Raw genomic sequence first — 24,511 nt, 5'->3', positions numbered from 1 at the left:
ATAAGACAAACACATTCTGTTTCCTGCTACCTCCAGGCAGGGAGCAAACATCAAGAGAGAGAGAGCTAGGTGAGCACTTTCTAACAGACTCAGACTGTCCTTTGTTGTTTGTTTATGAGACAGGGGTCTTGCTATGCAGCCCCAGGTAGCCTGGAACTTATGTAGACCAGGCTGGCCTTGCGGTGATCTTCCTGCCTCTGCCTTCTGAGAGCTCGGATCCAGACATGCTCTTCCACACTTGGTGCACAATAACCGCTTAGTAATTCATCAATTATAGTACTATCGTCTCCATTTTACCGAGGCAGAAGCTGCAGCTTTTAGCCCCAAGTACAAATGTCTCGCAGCACGCGAGCCCAGATAGCTTGGCTCCAGAGGTTGTAGTGTTCACGGTCCACGGCCCCAGCACCACATTTCCTTAAGTTAATACCAAGAAAGGAGGAAGAGGAAGCAGAGGGAGGGGAAGAGAGGAGAGGTGAGGAGCGTGGCAGAGAAAAGAAGCAGACAAAATAAATGGACGCAATGGGTAGCACCAGCCCTTCCACAGGCCTGTCCCGGGAACCTCTGAAGACAGGGAGGGCCCTCGGGATTAGGCACTACTGAGTCAGTCGTCCTTTGACAGCCTGGAAGAGGAGTGCCGAGGCCGTGCACCGAGCGACATTTCTGCACAGTGTGGTAACTGTTAAACAGGAAAGTTCACTGGTGCTAGACAAAAATTCCTGTGTTCCCAAGCACATCTCACACGTGGAAAGTTACTGAGCGACTGTGGCTGGCCGGGAAGGCTCAGGCTAATGCAGTCACAAACCAACGACTATGGATTCCATTGTTTAGTTTGCTCCCATAAAACTAACCTTGTTTTTATGAGGCTGTTCTGCAAAAATTGAAATTTAAACAAATTTCCATCGTTGCTAGGTTTGGTCTGTTTTGCTTTAAGGGCTGTAAAACACGTGGGCTAAACTTTAAATAGAAAGGTCTGAGCTTGTGATTAAAAATTAAAAATATTCTACCACTAAATTATTTCAAAATTTGCTTCGAAGTTTTCACAATAGAAGGGCTGAAAGATTCCATTAAAATGTGCAGACGGATGAATAAGTTTTTTCCACCGGTTTATCTTATTACTAAATGGCAAGTATGGAAAAGAAATGGCTTGATCCTGAAAGCGTTTGCTCTTTAAACAAATCCCGAACAAGTACTGTCCTACAGAGCCTGACAAGCCCGTCCCCAGGAATTCCGAGTTCTGGTGGGACCGCGCTGCCGCGGCAGTTGGGGGAGGGGTGGACTCAGGGTGGAAGGTCGCGTCGAGTCCTGGCCCCTAAGCCCGGGCAGGTTGGAGAGCACTGGGACCGAAACCCAGTCCCTCACGGTGTCCCGCCCCGTGGCCGAGCGCAGCCGGCTGCTCCCCAGGTCGGGGTGGATGCCGCCGGGGTAGCCCGGGTGCGCTCTGCTGGATGCAGGCTAGAGGAGCTCAAAACACAAAGCAAGCAGCCGGGCGAGGGGCGGCCGCCCAGCGGAGCATACTCACGGCTGGGACCCGGGGTCCCTGCGATCCCTGCCGTGCAGCCGCCTAGGGCGAGCGCGAGGCGGCGCCGGGTCTCCTCGCCAACCCGGTGCGCCACGGCCCAGGGACCTGCCAATCTGCCCAGTTCCCCCTTGCAACGGGCACTTGATAAACACCCAGCCCGGGGCTCCGCGCAGCCCACGCGGCGCCCGCGGCTCCGACTTTTCGTGTTAGGGGGTAAGATGGCAGAGCCCGGGAAACAAAGGAAACTTGGCCCGGGCGGCGTGTGTGGCTCGCGTGCTCGCCCCGGGTCCCGTGTGGGAGTCGTCCGCGCCCTTGCTCGCAGCCCGCCTCGGGGAACCCTAGCTCAGCCAGAACCCGCGGCGCCCGCCCACCTGCCGCGCTGGCCGCCCCGGGACATCCCAAGTCGCCCCGGGCGGGGTGCAGGCGGCGGGGGAGGGGGCGCCAGAGCTGCGCAGGGGGTGGGAGGGCGGGGAGGCGGCAGGGGAGGAGGAGAGCACCGGTGGGCGGGCGCCGCACGTCACGGCTATTGTGGCTGTCCTGGTATATAAGGTCCCGCCGGCCCGCCGCGCTCCCCACCTTGCCTGCGCCCGCGCGAGCCGAGCAGATCTCCACGCACCGAGCATCCAGAGAGTCGCGCCGCGCGCCGACGGAGCGGACATGGGCAGAGCGATGGTGGCCAGACTGGGGCTGGGGTTGCTGCTTCTGGCACTGCTCCTACCCACGCAGGTGAGGCCCTGCGCTTGGTGTGGCACTGGGGCCGCGCCCTGGGGGCGTGTGCGTGTGTAGGAGGGATGAAGTCCCTACCTCCCGCCACGCACTGGGGTAGGGAGAGAATTTTGTGTAACTGACTTGGGGAACCTACGATGTGGACTCCTTCGAGAGAGCGCCCCCTCCCCTCCCACGGAGGGTCTTCGCTCTCCCAGCGAACCACACAAAGAGAGGAGAGAGGGGACGGTCCCTTTCGGGGAGCGTGGCACACGCCCATCCTCCACCGTCCAAACTGGTTTGGGGATCGCCCAGGAAGCCCTGGCTGTGGCTCTACCTCCCACCGTAGACCTCAGTCCTGAAGCTTAGCTAGGGGACCTCCCAACGCCACAAACTCCCGCAGTGAGACCTCACACCTTCATCTCTGGCCACCTTAGGGGCCCCATCTCAGCCTAGATCCACTAGGGAGGCGGAGCGACAGGACTTGAGTGTCCCGAGTCTCCGCCAGGCTTTGTCCTAGTCCTCCGCTGCCTCCTTTTAGATCTGTCCCGGGTACAGATCTCACCCCCAACACCGAGGGTGGCGCTGCTCTGGCTGCGTTGGCGAGAGGGTGAAGGCGCCGCGCCCAGAACAAGACCTGGAGCTGAGCCTGGGAGACCAGGGCGGGACTCGGAGACGCAGCCGGTGGCTTTCCACTGCCTTCGGTGCGCTCAGGAGTGTCTCTTGGGCTTCGCCCCTGAAAAGTTGGGCGCTCGGGTCATTGGTTCCTAGACATCCAGGCTCCGGGCTCACCTGGGAGAGCAGCCCAAGAGCTTGGAGCGCGCTTCGTCTTCCCCACGGTGGGCAGGGTAACTGTACCTCATTGTCTTCTTGTTGTGGGTTGGCTGTGCCCGTGGGCCTTTCTCACCCACCCACCCTCCCGCGCCCCCATGGAGGAGGGATTCCGCCTCAAGAAACCCTCTGGTCTCACTCACCCAGATTCCCTTCTCCCCAGTCCGCCTCCCTATCGAAATGTTAACAGGGAGATTTTGGTTAAGCAAATCAAGGGAGCTTGGTGGAGAAAATTGTTTAATGCCAATTTAATAATTAACGTTTAAAAATGTTTGATAGTGTTGGAGAGGACCCGTAGACTTTCAGATTGGTGCACTAGGCTCTTTTTTCTTTGTTTTTTTTTTTTTTTTTTTTTTCACCTGCTGTGCTAAAAGCTCTTTGTATAAATAAAGAACAGTTACTTTCAGGTGCCCCAGACCAGCTCCCTGTTGTAAACAATTTAGCATATTAATGTTTTTCTTTTTGTGGGAATGCCACTTCCTGACAGGACAGGCTCTGTCTTACACACAGTAGGCGCCCAGTAAGTATAATTGACTGGATGAGGATTTTGTTGTGGGCAGTCTACTTTGGATACAATTTGCACATTTCTTTAGTCAATATTTGCTTAATGGCCTTAGGAGTGCAGAACAAAAGGAGCCCGTGCTGATGTAGGAGGGTTTATCTCCGGATCAAGGGGCCGAATGAACATGTGGCTAGGCTCGTTACTTGGTGCCACGTCGGCCTCCCTCCCGCCTGTAATCGGAAGCTCCAGCAAGCCCTGGCAAACCCTCCCTTTCAGTGAGGGCTGAAAACTCGGATCAGCCTTTGTTCCATGACAAAGGAGACTATCACGTGCCTCGCTGGACTGTGCATTTCGTGGCTCGCAAAACCAGCGGTGACTATGCCGCTGGGATGCTGGGACAGTAGGGGAAGCCTTGGTTCTTGGCCACAGCGCTGAGCCAGTGACCAGGCAGTGAGCTAGTGAAATTTAACTCCACACTCCCCTGCCTTTTGTGAAGGTAGGATGTTTAAACTGAGGTCCTTTTGCCTTAGAGCAAAGGATTCTTCAGTATTTTTGAAATTCAGATGAAAGCAATCGTTGCTATTAACCTCTGGTGCTTGTGGTCAAACCCAAGGGCCTGCACATGCTAAGCAAGTGTTCTACTAATGCTATACGTCCCTAGGTGGCTAGCTCCCATTTTTCAATTTAAGATAAATATTGTGGCCAGTTTTGAGAAGGGTTGTAATTTCAAGATTTCAAAGGAGCAGATAGGATACCCAATGTGCTTTTAAGTTTCAAATGTTAAGATACTTCCTTAAGGTAATGTTTTCCCAGGCTGTGTGAAACCAGAAAGACCCAGCACATCAGGGTGGACTGTGACATAAGAATCTCTAGTACCACAGATCTCAATCATCCCACAAGTGTACACACACACACACACACACACACACACACACACACACACACTCCCCAGGTCCCCCATGTTACATACAAGTTTTTGTTTGTTTGTTTGTTTTTGAGACAAGTCCCACTGAGTAGCCCTGACTGGCCTGGAATTTGATTTTTAGGCCAGGCAGCCCTCCAACTCAAGGAGACCCACCTGCCTCTGCCTCCTCCTGAGAGCTGGGATTCAAGGTGTGTGCCATGACTCTTGGCCACACACAGGTTTTGCTTTCTTGAGACAGTCTAGCCATAAAATCCAGGCTGGCCTTAAGTTTTAGATCGCTGTTTTAAATTCTCTGGTGCTAAGGTTACAGATCTGAGCCACCAATCTGGCTCAACTTTAAAATGTCTTCTTGTCTAGGGGAACAGTGACTCTTGCTTGCAAAGCTAGCAAATCCATATGACGTCAGAAACCAGGTTAAGCCCATCCTTGATTACACTATGCAGAGTTAGAAAGAGTCCTGCTCTTGGCACTGATGTAGTCTGGAGAACTCTTTTGTGTTTTGAGACAGGGTCTCCTGTAGCCAAGGCTGGCCTTGGTCTCCTGGTCCTCTGTATTCCCTAGGTATCTAGATAGGTAGTTTTCGAACTAAAGAGACTCATTTGGTGCGGCCAAGTGAATTCAGAATTCAATGATGTAGCTCAGAGAACAATGGGACAAGCAGTCTTCGGGTAGGTGAGGGGCTGGAGGTGCAGTTCAATGGTGGAGCTAGTGCTTAGCATCCCTAAGATCCCGTGTTTGATTTCTTCTACCGTAGCAGCAGAGACCACTAGAGAGTGGAAATGGAGCTGGCTGTGGATGATTCTGAAAACTCATCTATAATTTCCTTTTTCATGTATTTTAGATCTATTGCAACCAAACATCTGTTGCACCGTTTTCAAGTAACCAGACTATCTCTACTGCCCCAAATCCAACTAATGCCACCACCAAAGCAGGTGGCAGTGCCCTGCAGTCAACGGCGGGTCTCCTCGTGGTCTCACTTTCTCTTCTACATCTCTACTGTTAGAGACTCGGGCCAAGAAACGTCTCTACTTCCCCATCTTCTAGACCCACCCCAATGGTAACCACAAGTCCAGTGTGACCCGGAAGAAACAGGTCCACATCAAATCTGCTATTACCACACCTCAACAGAAAACCTTGAGAATTCATGTGAAGGATGTGACAGATGGTGAATGCCAATATTGAATCTGCTAGAGTTTTATGTTCAAGATGAAGAGGGATAACATCTGAAGTTGACGTGATTTCCTTGAATGTGACTTAAGAAATGTGGACACTTAAAACTGTAACTTGAAATCAAGCATAGGTTTTATGTAGAGATAAGGATGGGATGTAGGGTAGAGATTGTTTTCATTGGCTCATTCAACCTATAAGGCCATAACACAGTTAGGTGATATTAAAAGGCTTCTCTGATGCTGTTTATGTATATGTTGGAAGGAACTACCAGGTGTTACTTTAAATCCTCAGTGTATTGTTCCATTACTACTAATTTAATATGCTAAACTCTAGTTAAGTTCCACATTGTCGAACTGTTCTCTTTGGAACTGAGCATTATACCCCTCCTGTGGCTTTAGGCTTGACATTATATTTGACCTTTATTAGTAATTGACATGTGCCAGGCAAGGATGGATTGGAACCCACCCCCAAATCCAGCCATCACTGAATAAATCGTACTTCAAAAGTTAAATAGTAGGTGTTTTCCATCATCTTTTTTCACTCAACCAGAGTGCCAGATCCCTTAAGTAAACTGGTTCCAGAGAGCAGAATTACGTTGACCTCCGCCAATGTCAAAATGCTGCTTTTTATTTCTGCATATGTTGAGGGGTTTTCATAATTTAAGGTGTGGTCTGTTAGGAAGGTGAAATTATGAATCTTGACATTCTAAAGGCAAATATGCAAAGGAGCCAAAACCATAAACCTAGCAGTTGGGATGTGAAGACTGAAGACGACTTGCATTGAATTCACAAAATCTTTTATACAATTTCTGTAAATACTTTTTTTAAAAGAGAAAAACAAAACAATGGATCAGAATAACCACATTTGGAATACTTTGGTTATCAGTTCATATTTTTAGATAGTTTGACATTGGTCCTGTGCCTGGAAGGGGGCTTGGTTCTGCAGTAAGTTTTTCCAATGCCTTGATCCACACATACCTTTTAAAACATAGTCATTCCTTGAAAAAAATCTTTTGTTCGCATGGTCACACACTGATGCTTACACATTCTGGGATCTCACATGGCCACAGTAGTCTTGATAACCAGAGTCATTTTCTCCACCTTTAGAAACCTACCTGGGAACAAGGAGACCTCACAGACCCGAAGCTACTGTGTGTGTGAATGAACACTCCCTCTTGCCTCGTACCTGAATGCTGTACATCCATTTGATTGTATATTGTGTTTGTGTATTTATGCTTTGATTCATAGTAACTTCTCATGTTATGGAATTGATTTGCATTGAACACAAACTGTAAATAAAGGAAAGAAATGGCTGGAAGAGCAGTCTGTTGATTTTTTTTTTTGTGTGTGTTGTTTTTTGAGACAGGGTTTTTCTGTGTAGCAGTCCTAGCTGTCCTGGAACTTGATTTGTTAACCAGGCTGGCCTCAAACTCACAGAGATCCACCTGGCTCTGCCTCCTGAGTGCTGGGATTAGAGTCGTGCACCACTACTGCCTGGCTGTGTTTGTTGAAATTTTAAGTGTTTTTTTGTACAATAATCATGGGTGATCATGGCTGTTATAAGCCATTGAGGATCTATTTTGATGTTATTCTTTTTTTTTTTCTTGAGCAAAGGATCGAACCCAGGGCCTTGTGCTTGCTAGGCAAACACTCTACCACTGAGCTAAATCCCCAACTCCTTGATGTTATTCTTCTAACTGGAATATTACATGTTTGAAAGCTCAGTTAGCAACAGGTTTGGCCACAGAATTTCATCTCAATGTTGACTTTTAATTTTTTTTTTTTTTTTGGAGACAGGTTCTCACTGTGTATCTATCTACCCCCTTCCCCCAACCCTCTCCACTCCTACCCCACCCCTTGGCCTGCAGGGCCCTGAGCTCACAGAAATCCACCTGCCTCTACCTCCCAAGTGCAGAGAATAAAGGTGTGTGCACCACACCTGGCTCCAAGTTGACATCTTTAATTAATGTGGCACACCTACTTAGTCAACAACTGTTTGAGTGCCAGCTGTGTGCCAAGGTACCCGTGGCTGGAGAGCATGCCTTTGAGATGAGAAGGTGTATAAGTGATGAGGGCAAGCTGTGTGTTGTCACTCTGAGGACATCAGCAGACCATGGGTTGAGACCTTTGGCTTGGGGACCATGGGTTGAGAAACCATGATGGCCTTGAACACTGGAACTGATGTCTGAATGACAGATGGTTGTGGGGGCACATCTAATGGGATGAAGAGCAGATTCTGAGTCAGCACTGCTTTTCCTCATCTGCCTGGGGTCTACGGATGACTCTGCTTCCACATATCAAATGCATTCCTCAACTCCCACCACCTTGACTGTGATTCTGGGACTGCCAGAAAGGGTAAGCTGGAAACTGCTGTCCTTAGATGGGCTTCCATGAGCAACATCAGGTCTGCCCTTTAAGACTTAGATGACCTGGGACACTTTTCAATGGTATCTACAGATTACTCCATGCAACACGAAGCACACCAGCTTAGTGTTGGAGTAACTGAAAACTATTTAAAAACATTTATTTTTTCTTTTCTCTTTTTTTTCAATATATCCCAACTGCAGTTTCCCACCCCTCTACTCCCCCTGAGGCCCTCCCTCTCTCCTTCAGATCCACTCCTCTGTTTCCCTTCAGAAAAGAGCAGGCCTCCCAGGGATGTCAGCCAACATGGCATAATAAGATATAATAAGACTAAGCACACACCCTTCTGTCAGGGTTGGGGAAGGCAACCCAGTAGGAAGAAAAGGGTCCCAAGCACAGGTGGAGAGTCAGAAAGCCCCACCCCCACTTGTAGGAGGTCTACTCCATCTTGTCACAGACTGTCAAAGCGTGTTGTATCTCCAGATGAAGGCCAGCCTTTCTGCCTAACAAAGAAGTATCTTGCTCACAAACAGAAACTTCCCAGAGGAAGATACACAGTCTTGGTTGTGTTAATTCTCACCTTGCTTTGGTTTTAGTGGTCGCTTTTGTTGTGTTAATTCTGACCTTGCTTTGGTTTCCATGTTTGCTTTTGTTTTGGAGACTATCTCATTGTGTACACAGCCTAAACTAGTCTCAAACTTAGGGTGATCTTGTCTCAATCTCCTGAGCCCTAGAATGGAATTCAGGTGCCATCACATACATTTCCTTTGTTTTTTTTGCAACAGGGTCTTGCTACGTGACTCAGGCTGGTCTTTAACTCATTAATTAACCTGTGCTGGCCTTGAACTCGTGATCATCTGCCTCTGCTTCTTGAGTGCTAGAGTTACAGATGTGTCACCATGCCTGGCTTGTATTCTCTCTCATACCCTGCAGCTTATGTTAGCCGTTACCACAAATTATTAATAAATCTCAAGTCAACTGAAGATACAAGAGGAGAACGTAGATCAGGGGTCACATGGCTGCTGCTAGTATTTATAGCTGCCATCTTCCTTACCAGTCCTGTATTTCCTTTCTGCCAGGAAGCATTTCATCTAGTTGTGGGTCTTAGACTGGCAGAGTGACCCAAGCTTTCACTTGAAGTTTGTTGTAGGTGTCTACGGACGTTAATCACAGGACATGGTAGTACTGAGAGAGAAGCCCTAAGATCTGCCCTCCCTCCTCCTCCCTTCCTGCGTCCCTCCCTCCTTTCTCCTGCCCCCTTTCCCTCCCTCCCTTCCATTTTCTGAGACAATGTTTCACCTCCCCGGCTCTCTGGGACTCATGGCACTCTTCCCGCCCTAGCCTTCCAGGTGGTACAATTACAGGTGTGTGCAACCATGCATGGCTTAAAGGTATTTTTCAAGCTTAGTTCCCCTTAACTTCCACTGTACAGTAGCAGCCTGATTTCTCCTTGGTGATCAGGATCAAGGATGATGGTTAGAACAAGTCCTTTATTCATATTTCGATGCAGAAGTTTGAGGATCCCTAAAAGCCTGGCGGCTGTCTCGACTTCTAGTTCAATGGGATCATTGTCTCCTGTGGAAGCTTCCTCTTCCTTTTCGGCTTTTTTTTTTTTTTTTTTTTTTCCTTTTTATTGTTACTTGTATTTTTGGGGATGGAACCTAGGGCCTCACAGATGCCAGGAAAGTGCCGGGTCACTGGACTAGGCTCCTAGTTCTGTTGGAATCACTCTTTCTTTTAGAATCAAGACCTCTGGATGAGCAGAGCATGAGGTCCTAGACAGGAAGTAAACATTTTGACAATGAATCACTAGGAGTAATGGTGGTGCCTGCTCCATTTTCATCTTTGACTTGTGGTTCTGTGAGACCTTTTGGAGGAATGGCACCGGATCCAGAGCATGTATAGCTTCCTGGAGGTCGCAACCCCAGTCCTGAAAGGTACAGCCTCTGCTTGGCATGGTAACAAACTTTCAAAGGAATTTGTTTTCTTCTGTCAGGCCAGCTGCTTCACGATTATAGGGAATATGACAAGATGAATTAATTCCTGACCATGAGTCCACTGCCACACATCGTCACACATTAACGGCAGTGAAGTGAGCGCCTTGGTTTGAAGCAGTGCTGTGGGGACACCATGAGAGAGGACAAGGATGGATGGGAGTTTGGTCAGAGCATTGCATGCAGAGAGGGCAAATCCACATCCAGAGTAAGTCTATGTATTCAAGTCAGAACAAGATGCTGTCGCCTCTTCTGTGATGGAAGTGATTTGACATAATTAGTCTTCCTTAGGTGATGGGCTGGGCAGCCTGCAGGACGGTGTCCGTTAGGGACCGAGTGTTGGCTTTTGCTGAAGCTGAGTGGGTACCCAGCAATGGCTCTGTCCAGGGTGGTCATACAGGACCATGTTTCTGAGCTCCTGACACTTTGGCTACTTTGGTTATGAGCTCATCAGTCAACACCAGAGATGGGTAGCGGAGGAAGCTGTCTGGGCTCACAAATGGGTTGCCCTACTTTCTTGGCTATTTACACACTTCTGAGGGTCCCTTTCAGTGAGCATTCACATGGGACAAAAACATCGTCACATTCTTCTTCCATATCTGTCTCCTCAGGACTTTTGGTCACCATTTTTTTTCCTACTCATGTCCCTTCTAAATCTATTCAGTTCAGGTATTTGGCCACAGCCCATGAGTCAGTGTGGCTTGATATTTCTGGTCATTACTCTTTTCCAAACCAAAATGAACAGCAGGTCCTTTGCCTGTAATTCTGTCCATGGGGGGCATTTCAATCACAAGTGACCATCAGGAATGTCTTAGAGACATTTGCAAAGCTGTTGTTGTCCATGTTTGGGTAAGGCCAGCATATTACACAGTGCCAGTTCTAAGTCTTCTCTGTCTTGGTCATCCGATCATGCAGCTGTTGGTGCAGGCTGTGAAAGAGGAGGCCATACAGCTGGAGGAGGGGCCGTGGTCACGACTTGGCTCTTCACATAACTTGTTGGTACCTCCAGGGCCTTCTGTATACGTCTTGACAATGGAATGCGGCTTCTGCCCACAGCTAACAGTTCTACCTAGAGGGAAGGACAACTCTGTGGCTAACTTTCCATTGTCAACTCGACTAGATTTAAAAATCGCCATGGAAATACACTTCTGGGTGTGTCTAGAAGAATGTTTCTAGAAAGGCTTGACTGAGGCGAGAAGACCTACTTTGAACCGGGGAATACTATCCCACGGGACTGAGTCTTGGGCTGCATTGAGAGAAGAAAGCTAGCCGAGCAGCAGCATTGCCTGTCCCTGCTTCCTCACTGTGGACATGGGGTACCCAACTGCCTCAAGCTCCGGATGGCAATTCTTCCCAACCGTGGTAGACTGCACTCTCAAATTGTGAGGCCAAATATGCCCTTTCTCAGGTTGCTTTGGTGAGTGTTTTGTCACAGCCATAAATAAAATAACAAATACAGGAAGCCGATAGTGAGAGGGGTGCTGTTCTCGAGATAAACCTGACCATGTGGTCTTAGGTCTTCAGAGCTGGCTTGCAGAATATGGAAGAGTTTGGAACTTCGACTTAGAAAAGCCCTCAAATACCGGAGGCAGCACTTGGTGGGCTGTTCTGGGGAGAGTTTGCAAAACCAGGATGCTAAGGGAAACCCTGGCAGTCCCAGGCCGCTCCTGCCTGTGTTCTGAGAACTAAAAAGTAATTTGCTTAGTGCAGGATCTCAGGACAGGATAGCGTCAGTCTGTCTACCTGTTTCTGTTCACTCCCCTTCTGTGGTGAGATAGGGAAACATATGGGGCAGGAAGGTATGAAAATGTGCTGTTTGCCTAAGAAAGCTGTTTGAGGTTGTAGACAAGGTAGGTTTGCAGACGGCTGTAATTGTTAAAGAGATTAGCACTACGAAAAAGAAACCGGGTACCTTGTACTGGGACAACAGGGCCAGAGACGGCTCACCGAAAGCCGCAACTTATGAAAATGCAAGTTTATCTGAAAGGAAAGAGACTGAATTATGAATGGGGATAAAGGGGATCCTGGCCCCAAAATAACCACTCAAGGAATTGCAACCCTTCCCTAGGGTCGGCACACAGAAGTCACTGTAGCTGTGGTCCAAGGGGTCCCATGCCACATCTCCAGCTGGTAGCAGACCTTGGCACGAGAGACGCAGGAGCAATGGAAGCTTGTGCCAAGGTTTCAGAGAGCAACTAAAGAGAAGCAGTGTGTGGCAGGGTCAGGTTCCCTATCAGGACCTGAGGGGCCAATGTGTGAAGCTATATTGCAGTGGAGACCCCAGGATGTTGGGGATGTCAAGGCCATGAGATGTCCGTCTAGGAAAGCTGTAGGTGCTGAATGGAGCTGCCTGGGATTGGGTGGGTGGGGTAGGGGGTGGGGCTGTATGAGTGCTGCAAATCACAGATGGCCAGGTCACTGAAGCCCTCTGGAGCCTAGATGATTCTGTCATGAGTCCCTGACACTGGACATGGAGTTGCAGGATTTGGTGTTTCCCATGATGCTTTGGGTCTTGTTTGTCTAAGCTCTCCTTGCTCGGCTCCCTCTCTTGGAATGGGAATGTTCACTCTGTGCCATTGTACACTGTGAGGATGTACCTTGTGTTTTTGGTAGAGGTTAAGAGATTTGGTTAAATTTCTGTCTTGTGTTTCAGAAGAGACACTGGAATAGTGGTGGGAATGTTAAAGACTGTGGGGACTGTTAGAGACGGACTAAACGCACGTTGACTTATGAGAAGAAAATGAGGGTTCTGGGGGCACGAGTGGGATGCTATGACATGTTTGAGTGTCAAGTAGAAAAGGGGTGTGGTCATGGTGGGCTGGACCCTAAACCATGAGTCCTATGAGCCCCCCTTCCTTGAGTTGACTTTGACAGGTGTTTTGAACATAAGAGCTGACACCAGCTCACGATGTCATGTGTGCATCTCAGTGTGCATGTGGTCCCTGACTAAGGGTGCAGGCTCTGCTAAGACATAGTAACAAACCAACGGCTGTTTCTAAAAGAAAGGAAGGAAGGAAGCAAGGAAGACAGACAGACAGACAGACAGACAGAATTGTACCAAGCCCATCATCCTAGCTACTCGGCAGTTGAGGCTGGAGAGTTCAAGGCCTGTATACAGAATGAGCTCAAAGCCAGCAGGGGCAACTTAAGTGAGACTCTGTCTCAAAATCGAAAGTGCAAAGAGGCTGAGGGTATAGGCGAGGGGTGGGGCAGCTGCTTGGCAGGCACTAGAGCTGAGGTTGAATTCCTAGGACCACAAAAGTCTTTATCTGTGGAGGACAGCAGGCTTTGCTTTGACATCTGAACACAGACCATCATAGCAAGCTTAACCTTAAACACTTATTAAAAAGGAATCAAAATTGGAAGTGTCTCTTCCTTTTAGTATATTGGTTTTGTAGTGTTAGGGCTCAAACCCAGGGCTATGTAGATGATAGCAAACACACTACACAGAGCTCCATCCTCAGTGAGAGTAAGATTTAAATAAAGATCAGGGGCTAAGAGAGGATGCAGCCGTTGAGAGCTATTGCTGCTGGCCTGGTGGTGGTGGTGCATACCTTTAATTCCAGCAAAAGCAGGCAGATCTCTACGAGTTCAAGGCCAGCCTAGTCTACAGAGTGAGCTCCAGGACAGCCAGGGCTGTTACACAGAGAAATCCTGTCTCAAAAACCAAAAACACCCCCAGTTCACAATCACTTGTAATCCAGTTCCAGGGGATCCAATGTCCTCTTCTGGCTTCCACAGATACCCAAACATGAGCACACACACACACACACATACACACACACATGCCATTTTTTAAAAAATAGTGATCAATAGTTGAAGAACTGTTTTTTTGTTTTTTTTTTTTTTGTTTTTTTTTTAAGTTGTTTTAAACTACCCTGGGCTGTTCTATTTCATGGTTACAGTTTATATATTCACACTTAAATTCTAGTCACGTGACTTATGGCTAAGATAAGTAATGAATGACCATGCATGAGTGTTTCTTTGACAAAGTTGACTTAGAGATAAAATCAGACTATAAAGGCAAGACGTGAGTCGATGCAATGTGTCATGAACTTAAGATGCAAAAGGCATGGTTACAACTAGACACATCCTAACTCACACCTGATTTCACCGCTGAGCTTAAAATACAACTTAAACCATTTAGATGACTGAAAACAGTGTGTATGTTTCATTTTTTCATAGACCTCATTTTGGATTGGGCTGGTTATTCTCATTTTGGTAGGGTGATCAAAAATCACCATCGTGGGGTGCTTCTCAATTTCTCTTTAGATGAGAACTCAATTCTAAAATCAGTACACTGCTAAGAAACTTTAGGAAGTTTCCATATTTATGGTTTCTGAAGAGAAGTGTCTCGGAGGGCCGGAAGGGTCTGAAGCGGTTTAACTGTCATGCCTCTTGGCAACCGGCAGAGAGGACGGTTTGTGAAACGGCACACTCACAGAACACACACATGCACCATGGGGCTCATTACCTCCTCTCCACAGACTTGGCTTCCCACGCAGGCCGCTACCTGCCAAGTCTCTCTCATTATAGACCGGAGCCGCCTTTCTCCTGTGGCTCAATCTTCAATCTGCTGAAAATCTGTCATTTTTAAGTCAGAGGCATCTAGGCAGTTTTCTCTGTCCCCAATCACTGCCCTCCTTAGCTGGCGGGATCTTTGCGAGCTGTGTGTCTGCCTCATTCCCCGTCCCTGCAGCTATTCCTGCCCTTTTCTCCAAAATGTCGCTCCTCAGTTTAAAACCGTAGCTGCCCCTTGCCTACAAGGGCTAAAAATAGAAATTCCCACTTCTAGTAGTTAACACGCTTTCCAATCTGACCCCAGTCCCAAACTCCAGCTGCATTTTAAGCTACATTGGTTCACTCACCAACCTTCAATCCCTTCATTTTGTGCCTGTGTGACTCTTTAGTTTCTTTTCTTTTTGGTGTGTGTGTGTGTGTGTGTGTGTGTGTGTGTGTGTGTGTGTGTGCGCAAATGCATGTGAGACGTGTGCATGCTTGTGGAGGTTGGGATACAGCCTTAGGCACTATTCAGCTGGAGCTGCCGAGTAGGTTAATCTGGGCTGGCCAATACTTTCCAGAGATTCGCCTATGTTCACCTTCCTGGCACGGGCAACACAAACATGGCGGGTGATGTAGCACCATGATCAGGTTTTGTTGTTTTTTTTTTTAATTAAAAAATTTTCTAATGTGGATTCTGAAGATGAAATTCAGGTCCTTCTGCCTGCAAGGCAAGCACCCCACTGCCTGGACCACCTCACTCCTCAGAGCACACCACACCCCATTTCTTTCTGAGACAGATTTTCACTATCTCCAGGCTGTCCTCAAACTCAGTATTGCATCCACGTTGGCCTTGAGCTCAGGGTTAGACACCACAGCTGGCTGTGCCTCTGTGATTCTCCAATGTGGTGGTATTGTGTTCCCCAAAATATTGTGTACTCTAATAAATTTATCTGGGGTCAGAGAACAGACAGTCACTAGATACAAAGGCTAGAAAATGGTGGCACTCACACCTTTAATCCTAGCATTCCAGAGATAGAAATCCCTCTGGATCTCTGTGAGTTCAAGGCCACACTGGAAATAGCCAAACATGGTGACACACGCCTTTAATCCCAGAAAGCCAGCCTTTAATCCCAGGGAGTGGTGGTAGAAAGCAGAAAGATATATAAGGCGGGAGGACCAGAAACTAGAAGCTTTTGGCTGGTTAAGCATGTGGCTGGTTAAGCTTCAGGCTTCTAGCAGCAGTTCAGCTGAGAGCCATTGGGATGAGGACACAGCACAGACCAGCTGAGATTCATTCTGGATGAGGACACAGAAGCTTCCAGTCTGAGGAAACAGGACCAGCTGAGGAATTGGCAAGGTGAGATAGCTGTGGCTTGTTCTGTCTCTCTGATCTACCAGCATGGACCCCAGTAACTCGCCTCAGGTTTGATTTTATTAATAAGAACTTTTAAGATTCCTGCTACACTCCAATCCGTTCATTCAACATAGCCAAGGTGAGGGTGGTAGAGACAGGCCTCCCCAGTTGCCTCCCAGCTTCTTGTATGCTACCAAATGCTATAGGATCTTAGCCAAAGGGCACACTGTTTCTGTTACCTTGGAGTCTTGTATGCCAGATGGCTTGATAGTAATGTGACCTATCTCATAAGGTGGGCAGAGAACCAGACAAGTTGATACACAGAGTCTCAGTACAGAATCTGGCCCATTGTAAGCACTGGATAAACACTGGCAGCATTATTTCCTGTTAGGGCAGAAAGAAACAGTTGTGACTTTTCGGTCAACATTCCTGCTCTCTGAAAGAATGTGTCTTATTCATTTGTGACAGAGGGTAGGTGTGTAATGAATGCTAAGGGCAGTGGACTACCATAGTACTTTATTATGAAGGAAGCGGGAAAGAGGAAGGGCAGGCCTCTGCTAGCCTATGAAGTCTGAAGAGAAGTTGGGGCTATTTCTAAATGGCTGGTCTCTCAGGACTTCTTCTTTCAAATTAGAGAGGAGCCTCTTCTGTCTAGAGCAGTGTGCTCAATGCCAGCGCGTAGCAGGACCACTCCGGAAAACTTTTAAAAACATACCTACTTCTCTCTGCCCAGGAGACTGTGATAACTGGTCTGGGTGGAGCTCAGTCCGTGGGAGCTTCGAGGAGGAGCTCTCTGGGAACACTGAAGCACAGCTATGTTGAGACACTAAGCTTCGGGAGTGGGTATGCCCAACGCTGCGGTCAGACCAGGTGCCGGCAGGGTCAAATCTCTGTGCCCAGCCAAGGCCTTCTCTCCAGCGGTGTCCACAGGTGTAAGGCGGCCACTTTCTCCTAGTCTATTGTTTGATTTCAAATGGGCACCTCAGTGCCTTGGCTCTTCTGTGTGCAGGAATGTCTTCCCTAAAGGCATGGAGATCATGGAGGGCTGAGTGCTCTTGAGTTAATGAATAAATAATGCTCAAGAACGTTCTTTAACCGAAAGATGAATAAATGGTACCTCTGAATGGGAAGCATGGTCCTGTCACAGTAGGGCTTGTTTGGTGGCTGTATGGATTTTGGCCAAGTCATCCACGTCCAATGCTGGAGACATCCTACTCAGCAGATCCTGGTCGCAGTCCTGCATTGGTCAACTTGGTGCATGGCCCTTGAAAGCAGCTCTGGGCTTCTGAGGGATTGCATTTGACCAGGTGCTTTCCAGTTTCTAAATACGAGTTCCCATTCCACTTAGAAAACTCCGTGGGTCAGAACGGTGTTTCCTTTCTCTGAGCTTGCATAAACTCACCCTCCAACGCACAAAATGAACATAAGTTCACTTTTATTGTTCCTGAGGACCATCATATTTAGTTGGTGCCACGTTTCACATGGGCCTCTATTTAGTGAGGACTTGAGAAACATCTCTTCTTCTGATGAATTAACACAATTGACTCTCTAATTAGTAGTTCTGTCTTCTTTTTTTTTTTTTTTTTTTTTTTGGTTTTTCGAGACAGGGTTTCTCTGTGTAGCTTTGCGCCTTTTCCTGGAACTCACTTGGTAGCCCAGGCTGGCCTCGATAGTTCTGTCTTCTTAAACACAGTAAAACAACTTTAAATTGTTTGATGGCGCTTACGAAAGACAGCCAGTGTCTCAACACTGGGTTGAGACATGGGTGTAAATGCAATCAGGAAGCAAGGCTTCCCTGTAGCGTCTCACGGTTACCAGCGTTTATCAGCATGTGTTTGGTTTTGTATCTACTTACTACAGGCATGTATCCTGTATCTGAAAAGCTTAGGGGTTTGTGTTTTATATTTTGGAATATTTGAATATACATAATCAGTTATCTTTGTGATTGAACCAATGTCTAAACATGAAATGAATTTATTTTTCATATGTACATTTTATACATAGCCTGCAGGTAGTTTTATTTCTTTATATTTATTAATTTATTGAGACAAGATCTCAGGTAGTACAGGCTGGGTTCAAACTTGCTATCCCCAAGACTGGCCTTGGATGTTTGATCCATTTGCCTCTGAATGCTGGGATTACAGGTGTGTGCCGTCACATCTGGCAGGAAGGTAATTTTATGCAGTATTTTTAGTGTGTCTATGCTTTGACTGCCACGTGTTACATGCTGTCAGCTGTGGAAGTTTCTGCTTGTGACATGGCATTACATCACTGCTCAGAAAGTTTGAGGTTTTATAGCATTTTAGATTGGCCACACTCAATTTATGATGGCTTATTTTATTTTTTTATTTTTTGTCTCATTTTTAAAAACTTAAGTTTTGAGTCAGCTTATAGAAAAAGATACCATACTATGCAAGTTTACAAATAAATGAGGAATTTGAGGCATAGTACAAACAAGGGAGAGAACTCACAAATCCATGGGTAGAGTTCAGGGACTTTGTCACAGGACCATGCTCTAGCCAATGGGAAGAAGAGTTAGAAACAGAAACTTCCTTTTTTCCCCTTGTGCTGGGGATCAAACCCAAGACCTTTTGCATGCTAGGCCTCCAACTCCCTTCCAATAAAATTTTGGTGGATGTTGTAGTATGCCCCAAGATCCTCCCTTCAGCATCCAGGGACCCATTTCCCCACCTTCAGGGGTCTTGACTGCTAACAGCTCACAACAGTGCCCTCCCTGGGAATGCCTTTGTAGAAGGAGACAGTCTACTCAAGCTCACATATCACCCCAGGGCAGGTTACTTCCAGGGCTACTCTAGGTGGAGGCTAGCCTTCCTTGTCACGTGATCCCAACTTCAACTCCCATGGGCTAGGTGAGGCCTTGGCTGGTACCGCCTCACAGTCGGATGTCTCCTATGTGCACACTCCTCTAGGGTGCTGCTGACAGGATGTTCCAGTGACCTCCCTGCACCCAGATCTGTCTCATCATCTGCTTTTGGGGACCTGGCTTACCAGATGTCACAGACATCATCACACTATTTCCCATAAACGAACCAGGCCTGTGGGTTGGTTGGTGGTTTGGTTTGGTTTGTTTTGTTTGTTTGTTTGTTTTGAGTCCAGGCTGAAGAGTTGACAGGAGAGTGCAGAGTGAGAAGGGGGTGTAAGGTGGCGCGCAGAGCTTAGCAGGCGCCGGACTGTAAGGACCAGGTGAGTTGTTCACGGCTGAACTAGAGGCTGAGAAGAAGCAGGTGCCAGTTTAATTGGGTGACTTGAGGGCAGTTTAATGAAAAGTCTATGCACAGGTATAAATACGGCTTAGTGAAGGCATCGGAGGTGACATCAGTGGGAGCCAGCCACGACCGACCGAAGCTTGCAGGAGGTAAGAAGTAACAGTTGCAGGAATGTGCAGGAATGTGCCTTCAGTAGGGGGCTGTATACAAGCAGAGGACACACACACACACACACACACACACACGCACGCACGCACGCACGCACGCACGCACGCACACGCACACGCACACATGCACACATGCACACATTAAAAAAAAAAAAACACCACCGTCAAAAAAACTTGAACAAATTAAGGCAAGGGACTGGAGAGATGGTTCAATGGTTAAGAATACAGGCTGCTCTTTCCAGAGGACCCAGGTTCAATTCCCAGTATCCACATGGCAGCTCACCACTGTCTGTAACTATGGTTCCAGGGAACCTGATGATTTTATTTTTTAAAGATATTATTTTTATTTTACATTGTGTGTGTGTGTGCACGCGCGCGCGCATGCACATGCATGCTTGTGTGCTTATATGTGTGTGTTCATGTCTCTGTGGGTGTCCACAGAGGCAAGAAGAGGCTGTCAGATCTGAAGTTAGAGGACGCTAGAGCTGAGATTACAAGTGGTTGTGAGCTAATCCATGTGGGTGCTGGGAAATGAACTCAGATCCTCTGTAAGAACAGTATCCACTCTTAACTGCCGAGACATCTATCCAGCCCCCCAAACAAATCTTAGTTGGACTTCCAACCTCCAGAGCTGTGAGCAAACATGTTTCTTCTGTATAAGCCCTGTGGTATTTTTATGGCAAATCTAGAAAATTAACACAAAGGGACATCATAGAAGGGTTAGTGCTGGGTGACATGATCGCATCTTCACATCACATGACCTGCTTGCAGCTAAGAATTTAGTGAGATGTGGCCAGAATAGATCTGGGGACCATTTTACAATCCAGACTTGGATCCCACTCCCAAAGTAGATGCTAAGTAGAGAGGTGGATTGTATGAGGGATGTTTAGGGAGTAAACACCCCGCTCTTCATAGTGGGTTGGGGTCTTGGATGAGGGGAAAGGAACCAAAACTGTTTATTGATTAAATATTTATTGAATATCTGCTCTATGCTGAGTACTCCCTCTTCTGATGCTGAGTGCTACAGCCTCTTGTTAAGTACTCCCTCTTCCGATCCTGAGTACTGCAGCCTGTTACTCAGTCCCCAAATGGGTGGCTAGCAATCTCTGAAATGAGAAGTCTTTGAAAAGGATAAGATTAAAAAAAAAAAAAAAAACCAGCAATATTTCCCCTCGCCCCCCAAAGGCTGTCTCCAAAACCTAGCTCTAAAATTCTATTTAGTGTTTGTTGTTGTTGTTTGTTTGTTTTGGTAGCTCCAGTGATCAAATCGGGACCATGGGCATGCTGGCCATGTATTCCACCACTGAGCGCTATCTCATCTTCTTCTCCTTCTCTTTTTTATAATTTTTTTTTTTAACTTTTATTGATTTGTTATGGATTTCACATCCTGCATTCCGATCCCACTTCTCTCCCTGGCTTCTCAAATCTTCCCTCTGCCCTTGCAACCTCCCTTCTCAAAGAAAAACCACAGACCAAACATAAGAAACAAAGAACAAAACGAAACAGAAAAACGGAGAAGAGTCTCGTGGTGGGAGCCGTGGTGTGGCCCGTTGAGTCACACAGTCTACCCTTTAGTCACTCGTCTTCACCTGCAAGTGTTCGTTGCTTGGAGTCACTGAAGCCATTGGTCTGGCTCGAGGCCGGTGGCTTCTGCTACACCATCGATCCTGTGCTCTCTCCGGGGCTCCTCTTGGACATCCTGTAGTTGTCCTGTGTTGTGGAGATCCGGATGTTTTGGGTCTGTAGGTTTGTCCCCTTCACACGCTCCAACAGTTCATAGATAGATTCGGTGGAGGTTGGGGTGGGCCAGCTCACAGCCCTGGTGCTGGGCCTGGGTGGTAGCTGGGCTGGTCAGCCTGCCAGCTCTCCCTCATTGTCACTACCCAGACAAGCTCTCTGGCACCGCCTTGGCTAGCTCGTCCAATGCACCTGCAGCAAGGAGCCTAGCCAGTTCTGCTCTCAGGTCTTCTTCAGATCCAGGTCCCCCTCACTCACGTCACCAGGGCCAGCTCCACTGTTTTGCACAGGTGAGGTGCAGGGCCCTCTCTCCAGATCGCTGTAGGGGACATACAAGGAGGGCGTGGGTAGGGTCCGCTCTCCTGCACCCCAGACAACAGGGACAGCTCTAGTGTGCTGCACAGGTGGGGTGCATGCCTTTGGTAATGGGTAGGGACCTCTTTCCCACGTCTGGGGGCCAGCTCGCCCCTGGGGAGCTAAGCTGGTCTAGCTCTCCTGCTGCAGTGTCCAGTGAGGGGTGGGGCCAGCTATCCCAGGGCCAGTGAAGGTCAGGCTTGGCTCAGCACAGCATGGTACCAATGACCTCTGTGCTAACTTGGGCTATGGACATCATCACAGACCTCAGCTGCAGTGGAACCATGGACCCAGGCATGGCCCTTGGCGGAAGCTTAGGCCGGATGTCACCATGGCCCTGGTGGCAGCACAGGCCACCCAGGTCAGTATGGCCCTGGTGGCAGCATGTCCTTCAGACAGCAACATGGTCTCAGGTAGCTGACCAGACCCTGGGCATCTGCAGAACCCTCAGTGGTAACAGGAGCCTTGGACATCACCCCAGACCCTGGCTGCAGCTGGGCCATGGACCCAGATGTCTCCATAGCCCCGGGTGGCAGCATAGACCACCCAAATCAGCATGGCCTAGCAGCAGCATGCTCCTTGGACACTAACATGGTCTCAGGTAGCTGACCCAACCTCGGTCATCTTTATGACCCTCGGTGGTAACAGGAGCCGTAGACATCAAGTCAGACCCTGGCTACTGTAGGGCCATGGACCAAGACATGGCCCACAGCAGCAGCCCTGGCACAGATGACACCATGGCTCTGGGTGATAGGCTACTGAGATCAGCATGACCCTGGTGGTGGCATGGCCTTTGGACACCCTCAATGCCATAGGATTCAGCCTAGACCTCGGGCATCTGTGTGGTATTTGGTGGCAACATGGGCAACAATACAGACCCCAGCTATGGTAGGACTATGGACTCAGACATGGTCCTCAGCGGCAGCCGGGTCCAGTTGGCACCATGGCTCCATGATGGCAGCCCAGACTACAGGCCTCTGCAGGACCCTCAGTAGTGACAGGAGCCACAAACATCAACACAGGCCTCCTCTGCTACTTTGGGGCCTCGGACCAAGACCTTCTCCATCTTCTATTAACAATATCATCTCACAGTTTCTGTGGGCGCGCAATCTGGGCATGACCTCCTCAGCTCTGGGTTCCTCACAGGCTGCTGTGGAGATTTCTGGCATCTGTTGAGGCCACAGCCTCAGCTGCAAGTGGGTTTCGAAAGGTCTTGCCTTCCGTTTAGCAGGGGCGGCTGGGAGCAGTTATTCCCAGTGGTTTGGTGCACAGAGGGTGCGCGCTTCTGTCTGGTCCCTGGCAGGAGACTGACCTCAGCTCAGCTCCTCACTGCCTGTGCCTCTCCAAGGCAGCATGCTGGAGATCTGACGGGTGTTTAAATGATTTTCTAATGTATTAAAGTGTGTTTGTGTCTGTACATGAGTATACATACACACCTCGGTGTCTGCAAGAAAGCTCATACCAATTCCTATTCCCCTTAGAGCGCCACAATTTTAGCTTAGAAACTTTGTAAGGCAGGTGTTATCGATCACTCCTAACAGGGCACACAATCCATGGAACGCTCAGCTCTGCATGGTTTCACTCACAGTACACTGTTAGAGCTAAGGTTATGTCAATTTTTCCGTAACCAGGCGAGATGAGCTGTTCTGTATCAACATTAATTAACACTTACAAAACACAGATTTGAGGCTTTAGGATATGCCACTTGTGTGTTTTGGCAATGAAACGACGCTATTGGCATTTGGGTAACATTCTCTTCCTGTTTTCCCAGGGAAGATGTATTTATTTGCTACTTGAAATACAAGAACCACTCTCCACTCCTCTCCGCCCTGTTCCATGTTCCGCCTCGCTGACTGCATCTCCCAGATGCCCCTGACTTCAGCTACTGACTTGGTCCGTTAACAGGAGGAACTGGCAAGAGGTAGGAGGGTTTCAGGGAGAGGGTTGGGATATCACCCCCAAACAACTGGCCTTCAAAGACCATGGCTGTCTTTGTGTGCTCACCTTCCTGTGGGAGACCCTTCTTCCATGACTCGGCTCTCTCTGGATGTCAGCATTCCCCTGGCAGCTGCTGCTTCTTGGTCTAGAGACCCAGGCTTCCTCTCATTCTTTCCTCCAGCCTCCAGTGAAAGCTTTGGCATGCAATCCATTTCTAGCCTGTTACAGGAGGCATGTGTTTGGTTCATCTTGAAAATCAGAGTTAAACCCAAGAGGTAGAGACCATTACAAGCATCCCTCGTAGATCGTTGCACAGCATCATATCTCAGCTTTGGATCTCTGGGATGTCTGCAAGGGTCCCTTTTGGGGATAGGTTCCTAGTGAGCCTCAGGATCCCGTATTGAGTCCCTGTGGCCTAATGCAACTGTAGGTGGCTCATGACCAGTTTAGTCTGGGAGTGTTATAGGCCAAGAGCAACTCCGGCCAAGGTCTCCTTGATGTATATGCACAAACTGTGCTCTAGGTTTGCAGGTTGGTGTACATTGCAGTAGCTCCAAATCTGGCCCTGAGAAGCCAGGTTTCCAATTTGTCATGGAGTTTGAGTTTAATTAACTTAAAAGAAAGCCCGCTTTTATGTAAATTCGATTTTTCAAGGTAATTATAGTATGAATTTATAACATGACTTCTTAAATCAACTTCTTAAAAAAAACAATGAAATAAACAAAAACTTTGAGTTACCGAGAGCAATTGCCACGGGTTTTAAGTTGGATCCTTAAATAACTGTGTTTGTATTGAGGGATTTTTTTTTTTAAACAGGGTCTTTCTATGTAGTGGCTGAACTCAAAATTTTTCTGTTTTAGCCTTTGAGTGTTGAGATTACAGGCATGCACCACAGCACCTCATGGATGGCTTTTTACTTACTTATTTTTAAATCCATTATTATTATTGTTCTTTTCTTTTTTCCTTCCTTCCTTCCTTCCTTCCTTCCTTCCTTCCTTCCTTCCTTCCTTCCTTCCTCCCTCCTTCCTCCCTCTCTCCTCTCTCTCTCTCTCTCTCTCTCTCTCTCTCTCTCTCTCTCTCTCTCTCTTTCTTTCGACTGTAGCCCAGGCTGGCCTGGAACTCCTCATGTAAGCTAGCCTTGAACATGTGATTGCTCTGCCTTTCTCCCTCAAGGGCTGGGATTTAAAGGCAATTGCACCACTCCCAGGACAGAGGGATTTTA

At 48.0% G+C, this 24,511-nt stretch overlaps 1 protein-coding gene across 1 annotated transcript; it reads left to right on the top strand.

The window, feature by feature from the left end:
• Positions 1–2,082: 2,082 nt before the first annotated feature.
• Cd24 (CD24 molecule) lies at positions 2,083–6,969 on the top strand. Its single transcript, XM_028894919.2, has 2 exons — positions 2,083–2,245; positions 5,324–6,969. The coding sequence occupies exons 1-2, from the start codon at positions 2,177–2,179 to the stop codon at positions 5,483–5,485; spliced, it is 231 nt and encodes a 76-aa protein (XP_028750752.1). The 5' UTR covers positions 2,083–2,176; the 3' UTR covers positions 5,486–6,969.
• Positions 6,970–24,511: the final 17,542 nt, after the last annotated feature.

Source organism: Peromyscus leucopus, chromosome 8a, assembly GCF_004664715.2.
Source record: "Peromyscus leucopus breed LL Stock chromosome 8a, UCI_PerLeu_2.1, whole genome shotgun sequence".
NCBI lineage: Eukaryota > Metazoa > Chordata > Mammalia > Rodentia > Cricetidae > Peromyscus > Peromyscus leucopus.
Note: the sequence above shows the minus strand (reverse complement) of the source record. Positions and strands in the feature narration are given on the sequence as shown.